This window comes from Mesocricetus auratus, unplaced genomic scaffold (genome assembly GCF_017639785.1).
Source record: "Mesocricetus auratus isolate SY011 unplaced genomic scaffold, BCM_Maur_2.0 Super-Scaffold_100007, whole genome shotgun sequence".
Classification (NCBI taxonomy): Eukaryota; Metazoa; Chordata; class Mammalia; order Rodentia; family Cricetidae; genus Mesocricetus; species Mesocricetus auratus.
Window position 1 is genome coordinate 56294902 of NW_024429191.1, and position 16846 is coordinate 56311747.

The window sequence follows — 16846 nt, forward strand, 5'->3', positions numbered from 1 at the left end:
CTGAGTTGCTTTCCCTCGACTCCACTACACAAACACACTCTCCTGACTAATGTCATTAAACTACCGTGCCACTTCCATCTCATTATGGTAATGACACAAAGGAGGGGGGCAGCCTCACAGGAGAAAATCCAATCTAAATTAATTTCCCTGGCTGGGAATGGGACGCCTTCATTAGCAGCATGAGGAGCCCACACACCCTGGGAACAGTGGGGTGCCCCCAGGGAGCGGGAACAGGGCCTGCTCCCCCTCTGCCAGCATCCAGTCACCTTTGTGAGGGGCAGCCTCACCCCACAACCCTGGGACTCAGAGGGGCAGAACAGAGCCCACTCCTCCCACTATGAGTTACTGTGTGTCCCCGGTTCCCCAAGTCACCTTCCTTGCTAACTGCTTCCTGTTGCTCTGAGGAGGACAAGGCTGTCTGCAAGGTCTTTTGCCCTCCCAGAACAGCCAGGCAGTCCCCTTCTCCTGCTCTTTAACCCCACTCTGTCTTTTTACCCAAAGATGGCACTCTTAACAGGAACCCCTCCTCCATGAGCACCCCGACAATGGTGCCAGCTTGGCCTAGTTACCATGTCGCTGTGCTCCCCGCTGGGCCACTTATTAGGTTTTGGCTGCTCAGGGTTTTCTTCCGTTTTTCTGCTGTGGGATAGGGTGGGACGCTGTGCAATTTCCACAGGAACCTGATTAGCTATACAGGGAAGGGGTAAGAGGGATTTCAGCAGTTTGCTCCCGATTTAGTCACTGGGTGGGAAACAGAAGGCTGGGAAGTAGAGGAGTAAAGGAGGAGGCCCCCGGCGACGAGTGCCCCTTAGAGCACACTGCCAGCCGGGCCTGGCAGGAATGCTGCCCCGCCCAACATGGGTGCCCTGGGGGTGACTCTGGGACTGCTGAGGTGGGCGGTGCTGGCCGGAGGCAAATGCGAGAGGCAGGGTAGAAGCCAGCAGCCCTACCTGCAGTTGCTGAGTCGCTCATAGAGTGAGCTGTCACTTCTACTCATTCCGATGCCTCTCTGCTCTCACCCTGGCACCTTATTCTTTGACCTGTTAGAGAATGTAGAGATGTGTCTCCTGAGACAAGGTTTGGTCTGCCTCTTTCCAAGAAGCAGTGTGTAGGACCCTCTTAGGCCCCTTGATGAAGCACTCAGTAGTCTGACCTATAAGTCCCGAATTTCAAGTTATGACTGTATGAATGAGTCCCTCCCATGCCCCACCCCCAACCCTGTTGGTGTCGTGCTCCATCTGTGGCACCGCTTCCTGGCGCTTGCTGGGTGCTGGAGTGCTAGACCTTGTCCTTCTCTGATGAGGCCACCATGCTCCCACACAGGTTTGACAGTGAGCTTTCCCAGGCACAGGAGGAGACCCAGCGGGAGAAGCTGCAGAGGGAGAAACTTCAGCGGGAGAAGGACATGCTCCTGGCTGAGGCCTTCGGCTTGAAGCAGCAGCTGGAGGTACCAGGGCGGACCCTCCTCCATCTCCGTCTCCCCCACAGCCTGGGGGCTGCCCTGCGCCAACCTCGCCTTCCCTTTCGCTCTAGGAAAAAGACATGGACATTGCAGGGTTTACCCAGAAGGTTGTCTCCTTGGAGGCTGAGCTCCAGGACATTTCTTCTCAAGAGTCCAAGGATGAGGCTTCTCTGGCCAAGGTCAAGAAGCAGCTCCGGGACTTGGAGGCCAAGGTCAAGGATCAGGAAGAGGAGCTCGATGAACAGGCGGGGAGCATACAGATGCTGGAGCAGGTACCAGAGCAAGAAGTATTGTCACCATTAACACAGGGCACTGGTCAGGGAAAGTCCACATTTGTTCATCCATCCATCCATCCATCCATCCATCCATCCATTTATTCATTCTCTCAATCACTCATGCACCTACTCATAAAATGTTGTGTGAGTACTTGGCCTGTGCCAGCTGCAATGTGAAGACAGTTAAGTTGTCGTAGAGCTTTTCACAAAAGCAGGTCTGCATTGGATCTAGTGAGGAAAGAATGGGAAGATAATGCGGCCGGAGGGCCAGGAGCCAACCAAGCATGTGACTAAACAGCCAAGTCAGTTCAGGGGGACCTTGCCCAGGGAGAGGAAGTTTCAAGATTGTCTCCAGTGACCAGCTTCTTCCTGAGCGTTGGCCAGGTGTTAAGTATGGAGGCACAGCCTCCTGGGAGAAGCTGTCTGCCGGAGCGAAGAGTGAGTGAGCAGGCAGAGAGCTGTGATGGGGGCAGCCTGTACTCCTGAATATGGGAGCGCTGCACTTCAGTCAGGTCCTTGTTGGGGAAGGAATCCAGTCCTGACTCCCGACCCACAGGCCAAGCTGCGTCTGGAGATGGAGATGGAGAGGATGAGACAGACCCATTCCAAGGAGATGGAGAGTCGGGATGAGGAGATAGAGGAGGCCCGGCAGTCGTGTCAGAAGAAGGTATGGCGTCTGGGCGTGCGCTCAGGGCTTTTCCTAGGCTGGCGTAGGGTGAGGGCCTGTCCTTTACCACTGCTCTAAAGGGAGGGGTTTTGTTTCTACACATTATTCTCCTGTGTTCTTCTGCTATTCTGTACCAGCATGTCCCTCTCAGGACTGGAACCTGGCCTAGGCTGTGCCTCTCAGTCTGTAGAAAAGCTTGGGCCCTTAAAAAAGCCATAGCTCCTCACCAGCTGTGTCAAGGAGCAGCCTTTCCTATTGCCCCCTCCTCCGGGGGAGGGTGCCTGTGGTCAGCATGTCTAGCTGGACAGTCCCCACCCTCCTCACTCGGTATGAAGTCTCCTGTGGCTGCAGAAGCTGCTTGTGACCTGCTGTCCCCCTCCAGCACTCCACCTCTTTGGGTCACCCACACTCAGTCATGCCCTGTTTTTCCGGGACTATTGCCCCTGCACACTAAGAACACCGAGCCTCTGTGCCCATGACCCCTCAGCTAAAACAGATGGAAGTGCAGCTTGAGGAGGAGTATGAAGACAAGCAGAAGGCACTGCGGGAGAAGCGGGAGCTGGAGAGCAAGCTCTCCACACTCAGTGACCAGGTGCGGGGGAACCCCAACAGCTTCCTGCCCTACCAGCCTAAGACTGGGGATCCTGAGGACAGAAAGCTGGGCACGGGGTGGTGTGTCATCCACCATCCCAGCCTCATTAGCCAGCGTGACCCTGACGTGCCCAGGAGCACACCCTTGCTCGCTTTGGAGAGGGTGAGGGTTGACAAGGTTAGCAGTCAGCATGGGAAAGGCTCATGGGAGTCCCAGGCGGAGCTCACCGCCTTCCCGGATGGTGCCCCCCCACCCACAGGTGAACCAGCGGGACTATGAATCAGAAAAGAGGTTGCGCAAAGACCTGAAGCGTACCAAGGCGCTGCTGGCAGATGCCCAGATCATGTTGGACCACTTAAAGAACAACGCCCCCAGCAAGAGGGAGATTGCCCAGCTGAAGAACCAGGTACCATGCTCACTTAATTCCACTGGTTCCAGGGGCAACCAGGAAGTTCAGTTTTCTACTGTTTGTTTCTCTTGCTGGCTCTCAAGCCCTTGAAAAGGAAGATGGCTGGAATGTGGGCGGAAGCTACGCGTAGCAGCCAGATTCCCCAGGGTCTGTGTGTGCCCTACAGCGTGTCTGCCAGCCCCTAGGGTGATGTGGATGGGGTGTGCATACTGGAGGAGATGCACCACAGCACAACTCTGGCTATTAGACTGCCATTTATGAAGATAGAGGCGGAGCAAGAAGGGGGGAGGTGGCCGAGGAGGACAGGGAAGATGCCTGGACCCCTTCTCCCCCCTGAGCACGTGACCTGCACAGCCCTCGTGCCCCAGAGCATGGCTGATGTTTGGCCCCTGGGTGGGTGGCTCTGTGTCCAGCTGGAAGAGTCGGAGTTCACCTGTGCAGCAGCTGTAAAAGCACGGAAAGCGATGGAGGTAGAGATGGAAGACCTGCACCTGCAGATCGATGACATCGCCAAAGCCAAGACAGCGGTGAGGGGCAGGGCGGGGAGTTGAACCATGACAGGAGCGGCTGTCACCCCACACAGGTCCTTTCATGCCAGGGGTTTCTGCAGGGCAGAGCACCCCTATCCATCCTCTGCTTTCCCCCACTGAGAGCAGTCTTGAGAGGAGGGAGGGCTGGCAGAAGAGGGAAGCAGCTCGGGTGCACATCTCCCTGTTTAACCACCTGCCTCTGGGAGCTTGGCCGCAGGCCCTGGAACCATAAATAAAGGCAGCTAATGCGGCTGAGGGATGTAAACAGGTGCCTTGAGATTAGCAGAAGCACCGTGAGAGGACAGGATGGCGAGGCTTCCTTTCCCTCCCCCTGCCCAGCCCACTGACAAGCCCAGGCGGCAGCTAATTAGAGCTCTTATTTAATGCCTCCCTTTTAATTCCCCACCTCTCCCACTGCCCATCCATCGGCTGAGTATTCACTCCCGGGATGTGGCCACCACTCGTACCTCCTCAGGCCAGGAATGGGGCAGGGGAGGAGGCTGAGTTTGGCTGTTAGCTTCATGGCCCCTAACTAGTCACCCTGCCGCTGAGAGATGCCAATCTCACAGACTTGATTTATCTTGTGACATTTGTGCTCTTCAGCAGTTTCCAGGTGAGTAATTCAAATTCCTTAATTGCGTTAAAAAAGGCTGTTATAAAATTACCATTTTATTTAAATCTGAGTTAATAAATTTCTTAGTGGAGGCTTCCCCAGCTCCCCACAGCCCAGTAACAAGATGGATGGGGCAGAGAAGGCACCAACGCAGTCATTTTGGTTTGGAATTACAGGCTAATAGATTCATTCATTTCCTTGAAGCTGCCGGTACCTGTCTCTTCCCCTCCTCCAAGGCCAGCTGGGAGAGCTGGATGACCCAAGAGTGGGCCATCCCCAGGGCAAACAAAAATCCAAGCCAAGGGATGTCACCAGCTTGAAAGGTCCTTCCCTGAGGCCTGGTGTGGGCCGAGTGTGTGTCAGTCAGGCTGATGTACTGAGATGGAGGGCCATCTGTTAAGGGCAGAATTTCTACCTTGTCGTTAGCCTTGAAAGAGCTTCCAGAAAGCAGCTGCCATTTAGCACCTAGAAGCCCAGGGTTTGCCATCCCACACCAGCAGCTCTGTCCCTCATCTCCCTGCCCAGAACCCATCAGATGGTTTCACTGGTTCTGGAACCCACTTCAACATATCATCATGTCCCTACCCTCCTATCACCCCCCTAGGAGAAGGTGGCATGGGGTGGGGCAGGCTTGGACTTGCCACCCAGGGCCGGAAGACACAGGCCTGATGCTCTCTGATCTATCCCTGCCTCTGTCCAGTTGGAGGAGCAACTGAGTCGCCTGCAGCGTGAGAAAAATGAGATCCAGAACCGGCTGGAAGAGGATCAGGAAGACATGAATGAGCTGATGAAGAAACACAAGGCAGCCGTGGCCCAGGTACCCTGCCAGGAACGACATCACAGTTACCATCCTTTGGGCCACCTCATAGATCCCCAGCTAGACACTTTTTTTTTTTTTTTGAGATATGTAGCCCTGGTTGTCCTGGAACTCATTATGTAAACCAGGCTGGCCTTGAACTCTGCCTCTGCCTCCCAAGTGATGGCTTAAAGGTGTGCGCCACCATGCCTGGCTCTAGACGCTTCTTCAGCGAGACATGGCTTGTGAGTCTAGGTGCCCTGACCCTCAGTGGATAGAAAGATAGGGACTGAATTTCTGTTTGGGGACCATTTTCCCCATTCTTCCCTCCTTTCCCAGGCCTCCCGGGACATGGTACAGATGAATGATCTCCAGACTCAGCTAGAAGAATCCAACAAGGAGAAGCAGGAGCTACAGGAGAAGGTAGGTACCCTGGGTTCCCCTGGGGGTGAGAGTTCAGGGATCAGTGGGGAGAAAGCTTTGATCTAGTATAGAGGGTGTTCCTCTCTTCCGTCAGGAAGCCACAGAGCAGTGTGAACTGGCAGGAAGAGCTAGGCTTGCAGCCACATCACCATGGTAGATGTTTTGGCTTCAGCTGCTTCATTTCTATTCCCTCCCTGGTCCTTACCACTTTCCTTCCTCTCAGAAGGGCCAGATCGGTGCCAAGTGGAGGGGGCAAATGGGGGGAATGCCTTTGCTGGGGGCGTGGCCTCCTCACACCCTCTCTGTGTATCTCTCCCTCCCTCAGCCTTCTAGTCACCATGGTGATGTTGCTTCTCCCAGACTTGCGGGCCCCCGCCCCCCTGCTGCCACCCCTTCTGGACTCAATTCACTCTTCTCCCTGCACCCCTAGCTACAAGCCCTGCAGAGCCAGGTGGAGTTCCTGGAGCAGTCCATGGTGGACAAGTCCCTCGTCAGCAGGCAAGAAGCGAAGATCAGGGAGCTGGAAACGCGCCTGGAGTTCGAGAAGACCCAAGTGAAGCGTCTGGAGGTGGGTTCAGCCTGGTGTGCTTCACCGCAAGCCAAGCACAGCTGCCCCAGTGGCTGGAGCCACGCATGCTCTGAAGGGCTGTGCAAGCCAGGGACACTCCTCAGAGTCCTCTGCCAAGCTGCCAGGCCAGCTGACAGGGCGGGAGCTCCCTCCCACCTGCCTGGCCTGCTCTCTGGGTCCCGCAGAGCCTGCCTATTTTACATTCCGTATCCGTGCTTGCTTTCTGCCAAGGGACTGGAGCAGCTTAGCTTTTCGTCTTCATATTTTCCTCTGCCACGAGCTCCCCCCTCCTGTCCCCCTCACTCACTCTCTGGCAGGGTCATCAATATGCAGCGGATGGAACCACTGCTCCAAGGGCTGAAGTCTGTTCTCATGGCAGGGCTCTCTCCTCTTCTCTGCTTCCTTCTCGCATCCCCCTTCCCTCGTTCCTTGCCACCCTCTCCAGCGCTGCCCCCTCCCCCCTTTTCGCCCTTTACCATCCTACCTCTTTCTCACTCTCTTCCGGTGTTGTCATGATTTCCTCACCCCCTCCTTTCTTCGAGCCCCTCCCCCCTCTTTTGGTTGACCTCTTTTCATCGTGTTTTGACTCCTCCCCCGCACCCCAGTGGCCGGTCCATTTTCCACCTCGGCCCTTTCCTCTTCTGGTCTCCTGTGGCTGGTGTGCTCCGGCCCAAGCTGTGTGAGAGAGATGTCAGAACGGTGCCTGAGTGTCCACTGGTAGCCTTGTCCTGAAGCTCTTTCCTTCTGAGCTTGTGGATGTCTGTCCCAGCACCATCAGGTCTGCCTGGGAGCACATTCCTGTGGTGGATGAGGAGCTTCTCTGCTGCCTCTTCCCCGTCAGTCCCTCAGTCGCACGCACGGCAGGCTGTAGGAGAGGTTGGGCAGCCAAGGGCATTCCCAGCCTGGATATAGGAAAGGACTGTGGACAGAACTCCCAACAAGGAAAACCAGACAGAGCTAGAGGGAACTTAGTAGCTTATTTTCTGTCCCCAGGACCCCAGGGCAGTCCCCGCATCACATGGGTTCATGCAGCTTGGGGCCAGAGGAAGCCACTGATGGTGGATGAAGGTTCTACCTCCCGCACTTGTCACCTTACTTTTCTCTCAGGCTGTGAACCCTCTCCTCAGACTCCCTTCTACTGAGAAAGGCAATATTGTGGTTTAGACTCATTCTGAGTGGCCCCATAGCCTGGACCTGTCACTTACACACCAGACAGGGCGCAGTCAGTGGTAGAGTGACCCTGGACACTGACTCAGTCCTTCCTCACACTCTGCTTCCACTCCAAATTATTTCCTGCTTAGGATCCTCCTGCCTGGCAGGGACAGATTCATGAGGCTGGGAGAGACGGCTCTGCCTGTGTCTCCTAATCAGGCGCTCACGGTGGAGCCAGTCACCTCTGAACACTGGCTGTCGCCTCTGGGTTCCGCATCTCTGAAAAATCCCTGATGACCATGGAGACAGTTATATGACAGGCTAGCCTCTGCCCAGAGCCTGCTCGAGTCTCTGCAGCAATAAGAGTAACCACAGCCCTTCTTCCTGATTGTTTTCTCATTGCTACCTTCCTTAGTCCTCCAAAGACCCCTGGATACAGGTGTCATCTTCCCCTTTGACAGACAGAGAGACTCAGGGACTAAGAAGGCAGTTCAACTGGTAAAGTACTCACCCTGCTCAGATGAGGACCTGAGTTCACTCAGCACCTACATAAAAAGCCAGGTGTAGGGGGATGGATGGATGGCTCAGTGGTTAAGGGCACTGGCTGTTCTTCCAGAGGACCTGGGTTCAATTTTCAGCACCTACATGGCAGCTCACAACTGTCTGTAATTCCAGTTCCAAGAGATACAACATCCTCACACAGACATACATGCAGGCAACACCCAAATGCACATAAAATAAAATAAAAGGAAAAAAAGCCCTTGCTTGTAATCCCAGCACTAGGGAGCAAAGACAGCAGGATCATCTGGGTTTGCTGGACAGCCAGACAGCCTAATTGGTAAGCTCTAGGTCTCAATAAGAGACCATGTCTCAAAGGACAAGATGGATACTACCTAAGGAATAATACAGATTGACCTCTGGCCCATACACATGTGCTCCTACACACACAGGAAGACACAAAAAGGGATGGGTTAGGGTAGGAAGAAGTTAATAGTAAACTCCTGCATCTCTTAGCCATAGCTGAGTAGTGGGACCAGAGAGCTTGTCCACATCTCCTGCCAACAGCTCCTCTGCCTGCCTGACAGCCTACCTAGTGGCCTTACTTCTCAATCTGCTCACCCAGAGCCTGGCCAGTCGGCTCAAGGAAAACATGGAGAAACTGACTGAGGACCGGGACCAGCGTGCTGCAGCTGAGAACCGTGAGAAGGAGCAGAACAAGAGGCTCCAGCGACAGCTCCGTGACACCAAGGAAGAGATGAGTGAGCTTGCCAGAAAGGAGGCCGAGGCCAGCCGCAAGAAGCATGAGCTGGTAATGTCCTGCTCCTCATGGCTCCCAAGCTGGAGGCCCCCAGGTCCTGCTAAGTATATGCCCACCTCACCCTGGACTCCGGGGGTCATTTCAGCCCCCAAGTCCCATTAAGTATATGCTTACCTCACCCTGGGTTTTAGTGGGGGACATTTTAGTCCTGGGACCAGGCAAGAGCGTCAAGGGTGACCTCAGAAGTCTCTGTCAGGTGAAGCCGCCCTGCCCAGAAAGCCTAGTAACCCTTGAATAGAGAGACCTTTGGAGGCTTCGAGTAGTACCAGGGTAGCTCCTGCCTGGCAGTGAGTAACTTGCTACAGGCTCCTTCAGAGATACTGGGGGACAGTGTGGCCCTCGTGTACACTGGACTCCCCCTCCTAGGAGATGGACCTGGAGAGTCTGGAAGCTGCTAACCAAAGCCTGCAGGCCGACCTAAAGCTGGCGTTCAAGCGCATTGGGGACTTGCAAGCCGCCATTGAGGATGAGATGGAGAGCGATGAGAATGAGGACCTTATCAACAGGTGAGAGGCAGAGTCTGTGGCGTTTCAGGTGGGGCAAAGGCCCTCTTGAACAGTGGAATCGGGCTCCAGGGTGACAGCTGCAACCTTGTCAATTACTTTCCCAGTACTAGACCCAGGTGGGAGAGGCTGAGGGTGCTGGGGGTTAGGTACTTCCCCGCCCTCTCCTTCCCAGGCCTCCCAAAGCCCTGGCTCTGGTGCTGCCTGCTCCCCATGAGTTATTCCTCCCATTTAGCTGCACTTCCGATGGCGCCTGCCCCACTCTAGGGAGAGCAGAGATTTAAAGGCTATGGTACCTTGTTACTGTGCTAGAGATTTTCTCGCATAAAACCCACCCAGGGAATGGTTTTGGAGAACGAGGAGAGAGATTTGTAGTCCGAGGCTGAGGAGAAAATTACAAATCCACAGGACCAGCAGTGTGGGGGTGGGGCTGGGACCTAGGTAGATCCCAGAGCTCCCCACTTCCTGCCTCAGGGTTAGGTCCCATCTTGTGGGCAGGGCAGGGCAGCCCAGGAAGCTTGCTCCTTTGGAATGTGTACTGGCTCTGAGGGTCCTAGGATCCTGTTCCTCACTTCTGCCTGAGCTGTCAGCTAAGCTGTCATTTACTGAAGAAAGAAGCTCAGAGGAGGGCACTCCTCTCCTCTATTTGTCCATTGATTTTTTTTTCCCCTCATCTGCTTCTTCCGGCCCCTTTGCCCACCATTTTCTTTCTGTTTCCAGTTTGCAGGACATGGTGACAAAATATCAGAAAAGAAAGAATAAACTGTGAGGACCATGTGCTCTTTGCCTCTCCCCGTGGGTGTCTAACCATCCCTAACACAGGGCTTCCTTCCAGGGGCCCCTGCGGCATGCTGCATGCAGACACAGCCTCCTCACTCTCCAGCTGGTCTCTAATGCTAACACCACTGACTGTCCTTAGGCTGGGATGGAAGGACTGGCTGGCTGTGAAGTGTGTTCCTAGAAGGCCAGACTGACCCTCATAGCCCTGTTAGCCAGGATGAGGCTTCATCTGCCTGGCTAAGCCCGAGCCTTCTCTCTCTAAGAACCAAGCGTGGCCACCACCCTGGCCTGCCTCTCAGGACATCTGTCTGCCCAGGCTACCTGAAGGGAAGCGGGCCTGTTTGTGTTTAAGGTCTGTCACCTTCCTTGGGCAGATGAGGGTTGAAGGTGAGGGACATCTCGCAGCTGCTTGTTTGGAGGAAGCATCCAGGCAACTGATGTTGGGCAGCTCTTGCTGTGGCAGGGGATGGAAACAGCCGGTTGTGTTTACTTTGTTCCCAGGGGGCACCTCGGGCAGTGGTGTTGGTAGGAGGACCATATCTGTGTTGGTATGTCCGACAGGTGGTGGGAGGCCCAGAACATCTGCCCTTCTCTGTTCCCCCTTTTTGGTGGGGGGAACTGGAAAGTGTGCGGATGTGCAGGGTCTTCAGGCAGATTTGCTGATCCTCCGTCAAGTTCAACAGGGTTGCTTTGGAGGTTGTTTTTTCAGCATAGGACTGAATTTCCTGCCTGGCAGGCCTCCTCCCCTGGCCAGGATGGGCTGGCGGCCGTGCAAAGGAGTCCGGGGGAGCTAATGATAAATGTAATAGTGTGTAACAGTGATAGAGGGCCGCTGGAGCCCGGTTGTCACACACAATTAATATCCCCTGCCGGTCTGTCTCCGTTTGTTTGTTCCCCCGTGATTCGCTCCCAGTTAACTAATAGCACATGAGCCTGGACATAAATTGTATTTGACGCGAGGTTTAATTCCGACCATTTAAAATTTCAACTGCCCCCTGAGCCTGCCTGCCCCTGGAGTTTGTTTACGGGCCTGATTATTTAAGGAAGAGAACCCAAACATTGTCTGGATTCTTGCAACTAAGCGGAAGGTGAGGGTAGGCAGCCCAGCTTCTCAGCCCACTGACTGCTGTGAATGTAAGGAAAGGAATTCATATTCTAGGCCTCAGTCTGTCCCCAGTGTGTTCTATGCTGCCATCCTTATGCAGAAGGAGCTCTAAGGGCTGATAAAATGTGCATTGAAGATCATATTCTAAACTATAGTTGGGCACACACAGACTACACACACACACACACACACCAGCGTGCACTCGATGCAGGTGCATGAAAATATGCAATCCTAAACAGGCTCCACTGATGGCAGAGGGGCTCCTTCCTCGGCAGCTCCCAAGTTATCGAACGAGCACGCTAAGGCGGGCAGAAAAATAATGTTTCGATTTACTTAGAGATACAGTTGTTATTGCCATAACCTTAATGAAAGCAGTAAACAGTGCAGTATTAAGGGAGATTTATACAGAAACACTTTTAACATGTAGACATAGATTTTGCGATGCATACAGCACCTCCTTTCTAAAGGCAATCAATATGGTTATGAACGGTGGTGATAAATTACAGGCTCTGAAGCTATAGAGGGAGGTTTTTTTGCACGGGTGTATAAATCAGGTGGTATTGGCGTTCCATGGGACCCGTGCACCACAGTAAATCTGCCAGGCTCAGATGGGCACAGAGCTTGCATTAGTGGTTTGGGGGCTGCCTGCTAAACTCCTGTTTACCTGAGGCATCAGCAGGCCTTGTCTGTTATAACTCTGTATTTGATGAAAGCCCATAAAATATGCCTCTTTGTTCCCCTTCCCCATGTGCTTGGCTCTCTCATGATCCCCAGAACTGCGGTTTTCTCTGATATGTGTGTGTATCTGTGTGTGTGTGTGTGTGTGTGTGTGTGTGTGTGTGTGTGTGTGTGCGTGTGCGCGCGCACATGCTTGGATATGCATGCATATGCCTGTGTGGCTATTTATTCAAGAACATGATTCAGGATCAGGTCACTCATGTTGACACAAATGAAAGGAAATTTATATCAAGGAGAAATCTCAGCCTATCTGTAGCAGGGAAACTTAGGGTGCAGAATTTTCAAAGCATTTGCACTCAGAAACCACTTCTGTGTCCTCACTGCTTCATGTGGGGGGTCACCAGGACTCTAGCCTCAGAATTAGACTCTTTGAGGCTTTCTTTCAGATCCTGGGGTCAGCCTGTCCAGCAGTAGCAGTGGGGAGCAGGGGCTGGAGGCTGCCTGAGGGAGGCATAAGGAGACCTGGAGAGTTAGAACCCTGCTTGCAGACTTCTGAGCCCACTGAACTACCTGGGGCCCCCTGGATCCTAAAGGTACCGACAGGCCTCAGGAAAGGCTGCTGCTCCCCCCCTCTTTCTTCTTTTCTGTTTCTAAAGCCAGGGACACCACAAGGTGGGTCTAGGATATGACTGGTGCTTCATTAACTTAGGTTTGTGTTGTTAGCAGCTAAAGAGACCTTCAGGTTCATGTTAACCTGACATCATATGAAGGCTCTGTCTTCTGCCCTATGTGTAACAGCCCTGCTTTTACAATGAAGACATAGAAAATGATGGTAGTCGTAGTCAGTCTGAGGCATGTCAACAAGAAATAGCTGCATAGGCCTCTAGGGGGAGCTGAAGGGCCCAGGAAAACACACACACACACACACACACACACACACACACACACACACACCAGGAAAACACACACACACACACACCAGGAAAACACACACACACACACACCAGGAAACACACATGCACGCACACGCACGCACACACACACACACACGCACACCAGGAAAACACACACACGCACGCACACACACACACACCCGTGTTGGTTTTTCCAGACAGGGTTTCTCTGTGTAGCCTTGGTTGTCCTGGAACTCACTCTGTAGACCAGGCTGGCCTTAAACTCAACAGATGTCTACCTGCCTCTGCCTCCTGAGTGCTGGGATTAAAGGTATGTGCCACCACTGCCTGGCAATATCCAATGTACGTGGATATGGGTGTGCTACAGTGTATGTGTGGAAGTTAGAGAACACTATTATGGCTTCCAGGGTTTGAACTCAGGCTTCGTGGCAATCATCTTGTCAGCCCTAAAATTTCTCTTTAACCAAGTGCCATTAGGTAGATTTGCTAAGTGGATGGCCCACCTATCATTCTCATCTGGTTGGCCAGCTGAATAGCTTGTCATTTTTACCTGGAGGAATGGGCGGTGCCTCCATGCTTCTCAGGATCTTCTTAGTGGCTGTCACTCAATGTGGTCTGCTGAGGGAAGGGATGGGCACCTCGAGGGGTGACAGGCTCACTCTAACTTTTCCATTCTTCCTGACTCACCGATGCGCATGCCACCCACATTCCACCCCCCAGGGGCGCCCTCCTCCCTTCTTGCTTTCTGTCCTGGCCTTGCCTACCTTTTTGCTCCTCATCCCAACAGTGAGGGGGACTCTGATGTGGACTCAGAGCTGGAGGACCGGGTCGACGGGGTCAAGTCTTGGTTGTCAAAGAACAAGGGACCTTCCAAGGCAGCTTCTGACGATGGCAGCTTGAAGAGTTCCAGGTGAGCACTTGGCCTTAAGCAGGGAGGAAAAGCCATCTCAGCCACCCGTCACGGGTGGGAGGTATCTTGGCAGCAAAGGTGCCACCCTCAGGCCACAGGTACACTCTGCTGGCCTGCAGCAAGAGCGCAGAAGGCCAGCTGCTTAGCAAGACAACGGTTTCCTGTTTGGGTGTGAGCTCTTGTGTAGGTTTAACTTCATTCCACCTGCCCAGTCAGCAGCCATCTAACCCATGGTGCCTTTGAAATCAGGACTCGGGCGGGGGCACTGGGCACTCTGGGTCCTAGAGCCTGGCACAGGGCAGCCCCGGTGGCCCTGGTCCTCTGCCCTCCTCCTCTTGCTGTCTGCTTCCTCTGTCCTTTTCATTGCCCACTGATCCTTACTGCTAGTCAGTCACAATCACAGACAGCCGCTTCTAGAAGCCAGAGCTCCCACTTCCCACCCATCACTGGCCAGCTATGGCCTATTCCCTGCTCTCCTTCCCACACAGAGTTCCTTGCTCCCTTCGCCACCTCTCCAGAGACAGTTAGAAGGCTGGATGGGAAAAGAAACCTCTCTGCTTCTTTTGCAGCTCCCCAGGCCCCTTCCCCCAGTCCAGCCCCTCACCACTAGCACCCAGCGGCCCCCTGTAATTGGTTTAATTTATTCGGCCAAACAACATTTTGTTATTGCAGATAATGCTGCCTTCCCCGCCCCACTGCCGTTCACCACAGTGTGGCACAAGGCTCCAGGTAGTTGACAATGAAATAAATTGAACTAAACGTTTTAGAGGGGGAAAAGTGATGAAATAGAACAATAGTCTAATTTACATGACATTCTCCATGAAGCTATTTTCACTGACGCAAATTATTTTGCTTCATTTCCTCGGATGCTCTTGCCACCACTTTGCCAGGGCTGTGCAGTTTTCTCCTCCCTCCTCCCTCCCTCTCCCATGTCCTTATTTTTGTTAATGCCTCTCTCTCTCTCTCTCTCTCTCTCTCTCTCTCTCTCTCTCTCTCTCTCTCTCTCTCTCTCTCTCTCTCTCTCTCTCTCTCTCTCTCCTGTCATTCATCCATCCACTCCGGTTCTCTCCTCTTGGGCTTCCCATCCCACTCAGGACGGCTCTCAACAGCCTCCCTAAGGAGGGCAAGGGGCCAGAGGAGAGACCCGCCTCTGCGCTCAGCTCCCTCAGCTACCGCAAGAGGCTCACCCTGAAAGACTCCATCGGGGGCACTGGGGACCAGGAGTCACTCCTCAGCACCCTGAGTGAGCGTGCCACCTCCCCTGAAAGGCCCTCCAGGAAGGCCCGTGTGGGCCCCAGGGAGGAACCTGACCAGGCACAGGGCAGGAGGTGTGAGGAACAAGATGACGGCAGCTCCATCTTCTCTGGGGCTGCGAGCCGTACTGGCCGTGGTCTGGAGAAGCGCTGGGGCTCAGACTTTGACAGAGCCTCGACTGTCTCTGCCCCAGTCAGCCGGGCCTCCTCAGCCACGCGTGGCTCTGGGGAGGATCGGGCTCGCTCCTCGATGAGCTTCTCACTGTCAGGCTCACCCAGCTCCCGCCGCAGCACATCCAGGCTCGACAGCCTGTCAAGGACCCTAAGCCCTTCCTGGAACAGGGCCTCAGTCCTGGACCGGGAGAGCCCTGACTCCCGGCTGTCCCTTGGCCAGAGCTGCCTGGATGAGTGGGATGATGGAGCCAGCGTGGTCCTCAGTGAGGCACACTCACAATTCAGCCACCCGTCACTGGCCCGGAGTCTGTCTGTGCCACCCCAGCCACGGGGCTCTGCCTCAGCCTCAGCCTCCGTCACCGAGGGCTCAAGCATCCGACCAGTTAGCCGCCACTCCTACCTGGATCCAGACCTGGAAGCTGCCATTAACGAGGTCTTGAGCTACAAACCTGTGCCGTTCCAGCGGAGCAGCCTGGAGCCAGACTCTGAGGATGACGACCGGAAGAGCATCCAGAGTGCCCGTAGTGCACAGCTGGATTGCCCAGAAAGGGGCACCAGCATCCGCCGCTCTGCCTCTGCCGTGGATGTCTCTGGGTCGCGCAGTGGCCGCAAAAGTCGGAGCAAGCGTAGGAGCAAGCGGGCCAGCCCCAGCTCCAGCTCCAGCTCCAGCCCGAGCTCCAGCTCGGAAGGTTCCTCCGAGCACAAGCGGCGGAAGAAAGGGCGCTCTAGGAAGAGCAAGAAGAAATCCAAGTCAAGAAGAAAGAAAACAGAGAGTGAGTCTGAATCCTCCTCATCCTCATCCAGTGGCTCGACAGTCTCAGGCCACAGCCGCTCCAGTGTGAAAAGGGGCCCAACCACAGACATCGAGGAAACCGGGCAAGCGCCAAGACGGTCAAAGAAGGAAGAGAAGCAGCGAAAGAAAGAGGTCGACAGTCTGATGATGCGGTACCTGTACCGGCCAGAGAGTGACTAGCACAGTAGGTGACACCTGGCCTGGCGTGGAGTGCAGCATGGCGTGTCCCACCCTTTGTGAACTAACGTGCTCCCTGCCCCTCCAACCACCACCTCAGGCTCCCCACTTGGGCCTCAGAGAGCCTCCCGTGCTATGGTTTTGGAACTAATCTTTGCTATGACTTCCTAACAAAGGTCTGGTTTCATAAAACGTCAGGGCCCAGAGAGGCTAAGTTACCTGCCGAGGTTACATAACTGGGAAGTGAGCTTACCAGGGGCTACTGGGATCTGGTTAACACCTTTAATTAACCTTAACCGCTTCTCCATGTGGCCACATGTGGGTGACACCCATGTGTCACCAGCACCCATTTCAGAGCTCTCTGTACAAGATGGACCCAGAAAAGGATAGTAGCTGACACGTGACACGTTGACTGTGAGCTCTGACTAGGCACTTTGCTCTCTGCTCTGCTGCCTTCCTCCCTGGCATGGATCTCAAGCTGCAGCCCACACGGTACCACACCCTACAGTAGACCCAGGAGATGCCTGCCGCCTCCCTAGTCCTCCCACCCACGCTCAGCCCACACACGGGCGTCACCTCAGCTCTGCTCATCTTGTAAAGTTCTAATGAATAGAAATTAGCAGCTGCTGAGTGACAGCCCCCTCTCTGCTCTCCTGCCTCCCCCAGCCCTTCTCCCCTGTGCCTACACCTTCAACAGAGAGTCTGAATCACTGGGATCCCATTGTTGCCAGTTTCCCTGGTGGGTGGTGACATT

General features: G+C 54.3%; 1 protein-coding gene across 31 annotated transcripts in view; it reads left to right on the forward strand.

Annotated features, from left to right (window-relative positions):
- The window catches only part of Myo18a (myosin XVIIIA), a 98877-nt gene that overhangs the window by 77747 nt on the left and 4284 nt on the right, over positions 1 to 16846 (forward strand). For 21 of the 31 annotated variants that reach the window (XM_040749194.1, XM_040749196.1, XM_040749197.1 and 18 more), the window contains 14 exons: positions 1324 to 1447; positions 1534 to 1734; positions 2294 to 2404; positions 2892 to 2996; positions 3256 to 3402; positions 3819 to 3932; positions 5249 to 5365; positions 5684 to 5767; positions 6198 to 6335; positions 8611 to 8796; positions 9172 to 9311; positions 10029 to 10073; positions 13573 to 13695; positions 14790 to 16099. In XM_040749194.1, the coding sequence (XP_040605128.1) occupies positions 1324 to 1447; positions 1534 to 1734; positions 2294 to 2404; positions 2892 to 2996; positions 3256 to 3402; positions 3819 to 3932; positions 5249 to 5365; positions 5684 to 5767; positions 6198 to 6335; positions 8611 to 8796; positions 9172 to 9311; positions 10029 to 10073; positions 13573 to 13695; positions 14790 to 16095 (2941 nt within the window). In that variant the 3' untranslated portion in view covers positions 16096 to 16099. The remainder of the gene's footprint in view (positions 1 to 1323; positions 1448 to 1533; positions 1735 to 2293; positions 2405 to 2891; positions 2997 to 3255; positions 3403 to 3818; positions 3933 to 5248; positions 5366 to 5683; positions 5768 to 6197; positions 6336 to 8610; positions 8797 to 9171; positions 9312 to 10028; positions 10074 to 13572; positions 13696 to 14789; positions 16100 to 16846) is intronic. The other 10 variants (XM_040749217.1, XM_040749218.1, XM_040749221.1 and 7 more) reach the window with 3 other exon arrangements.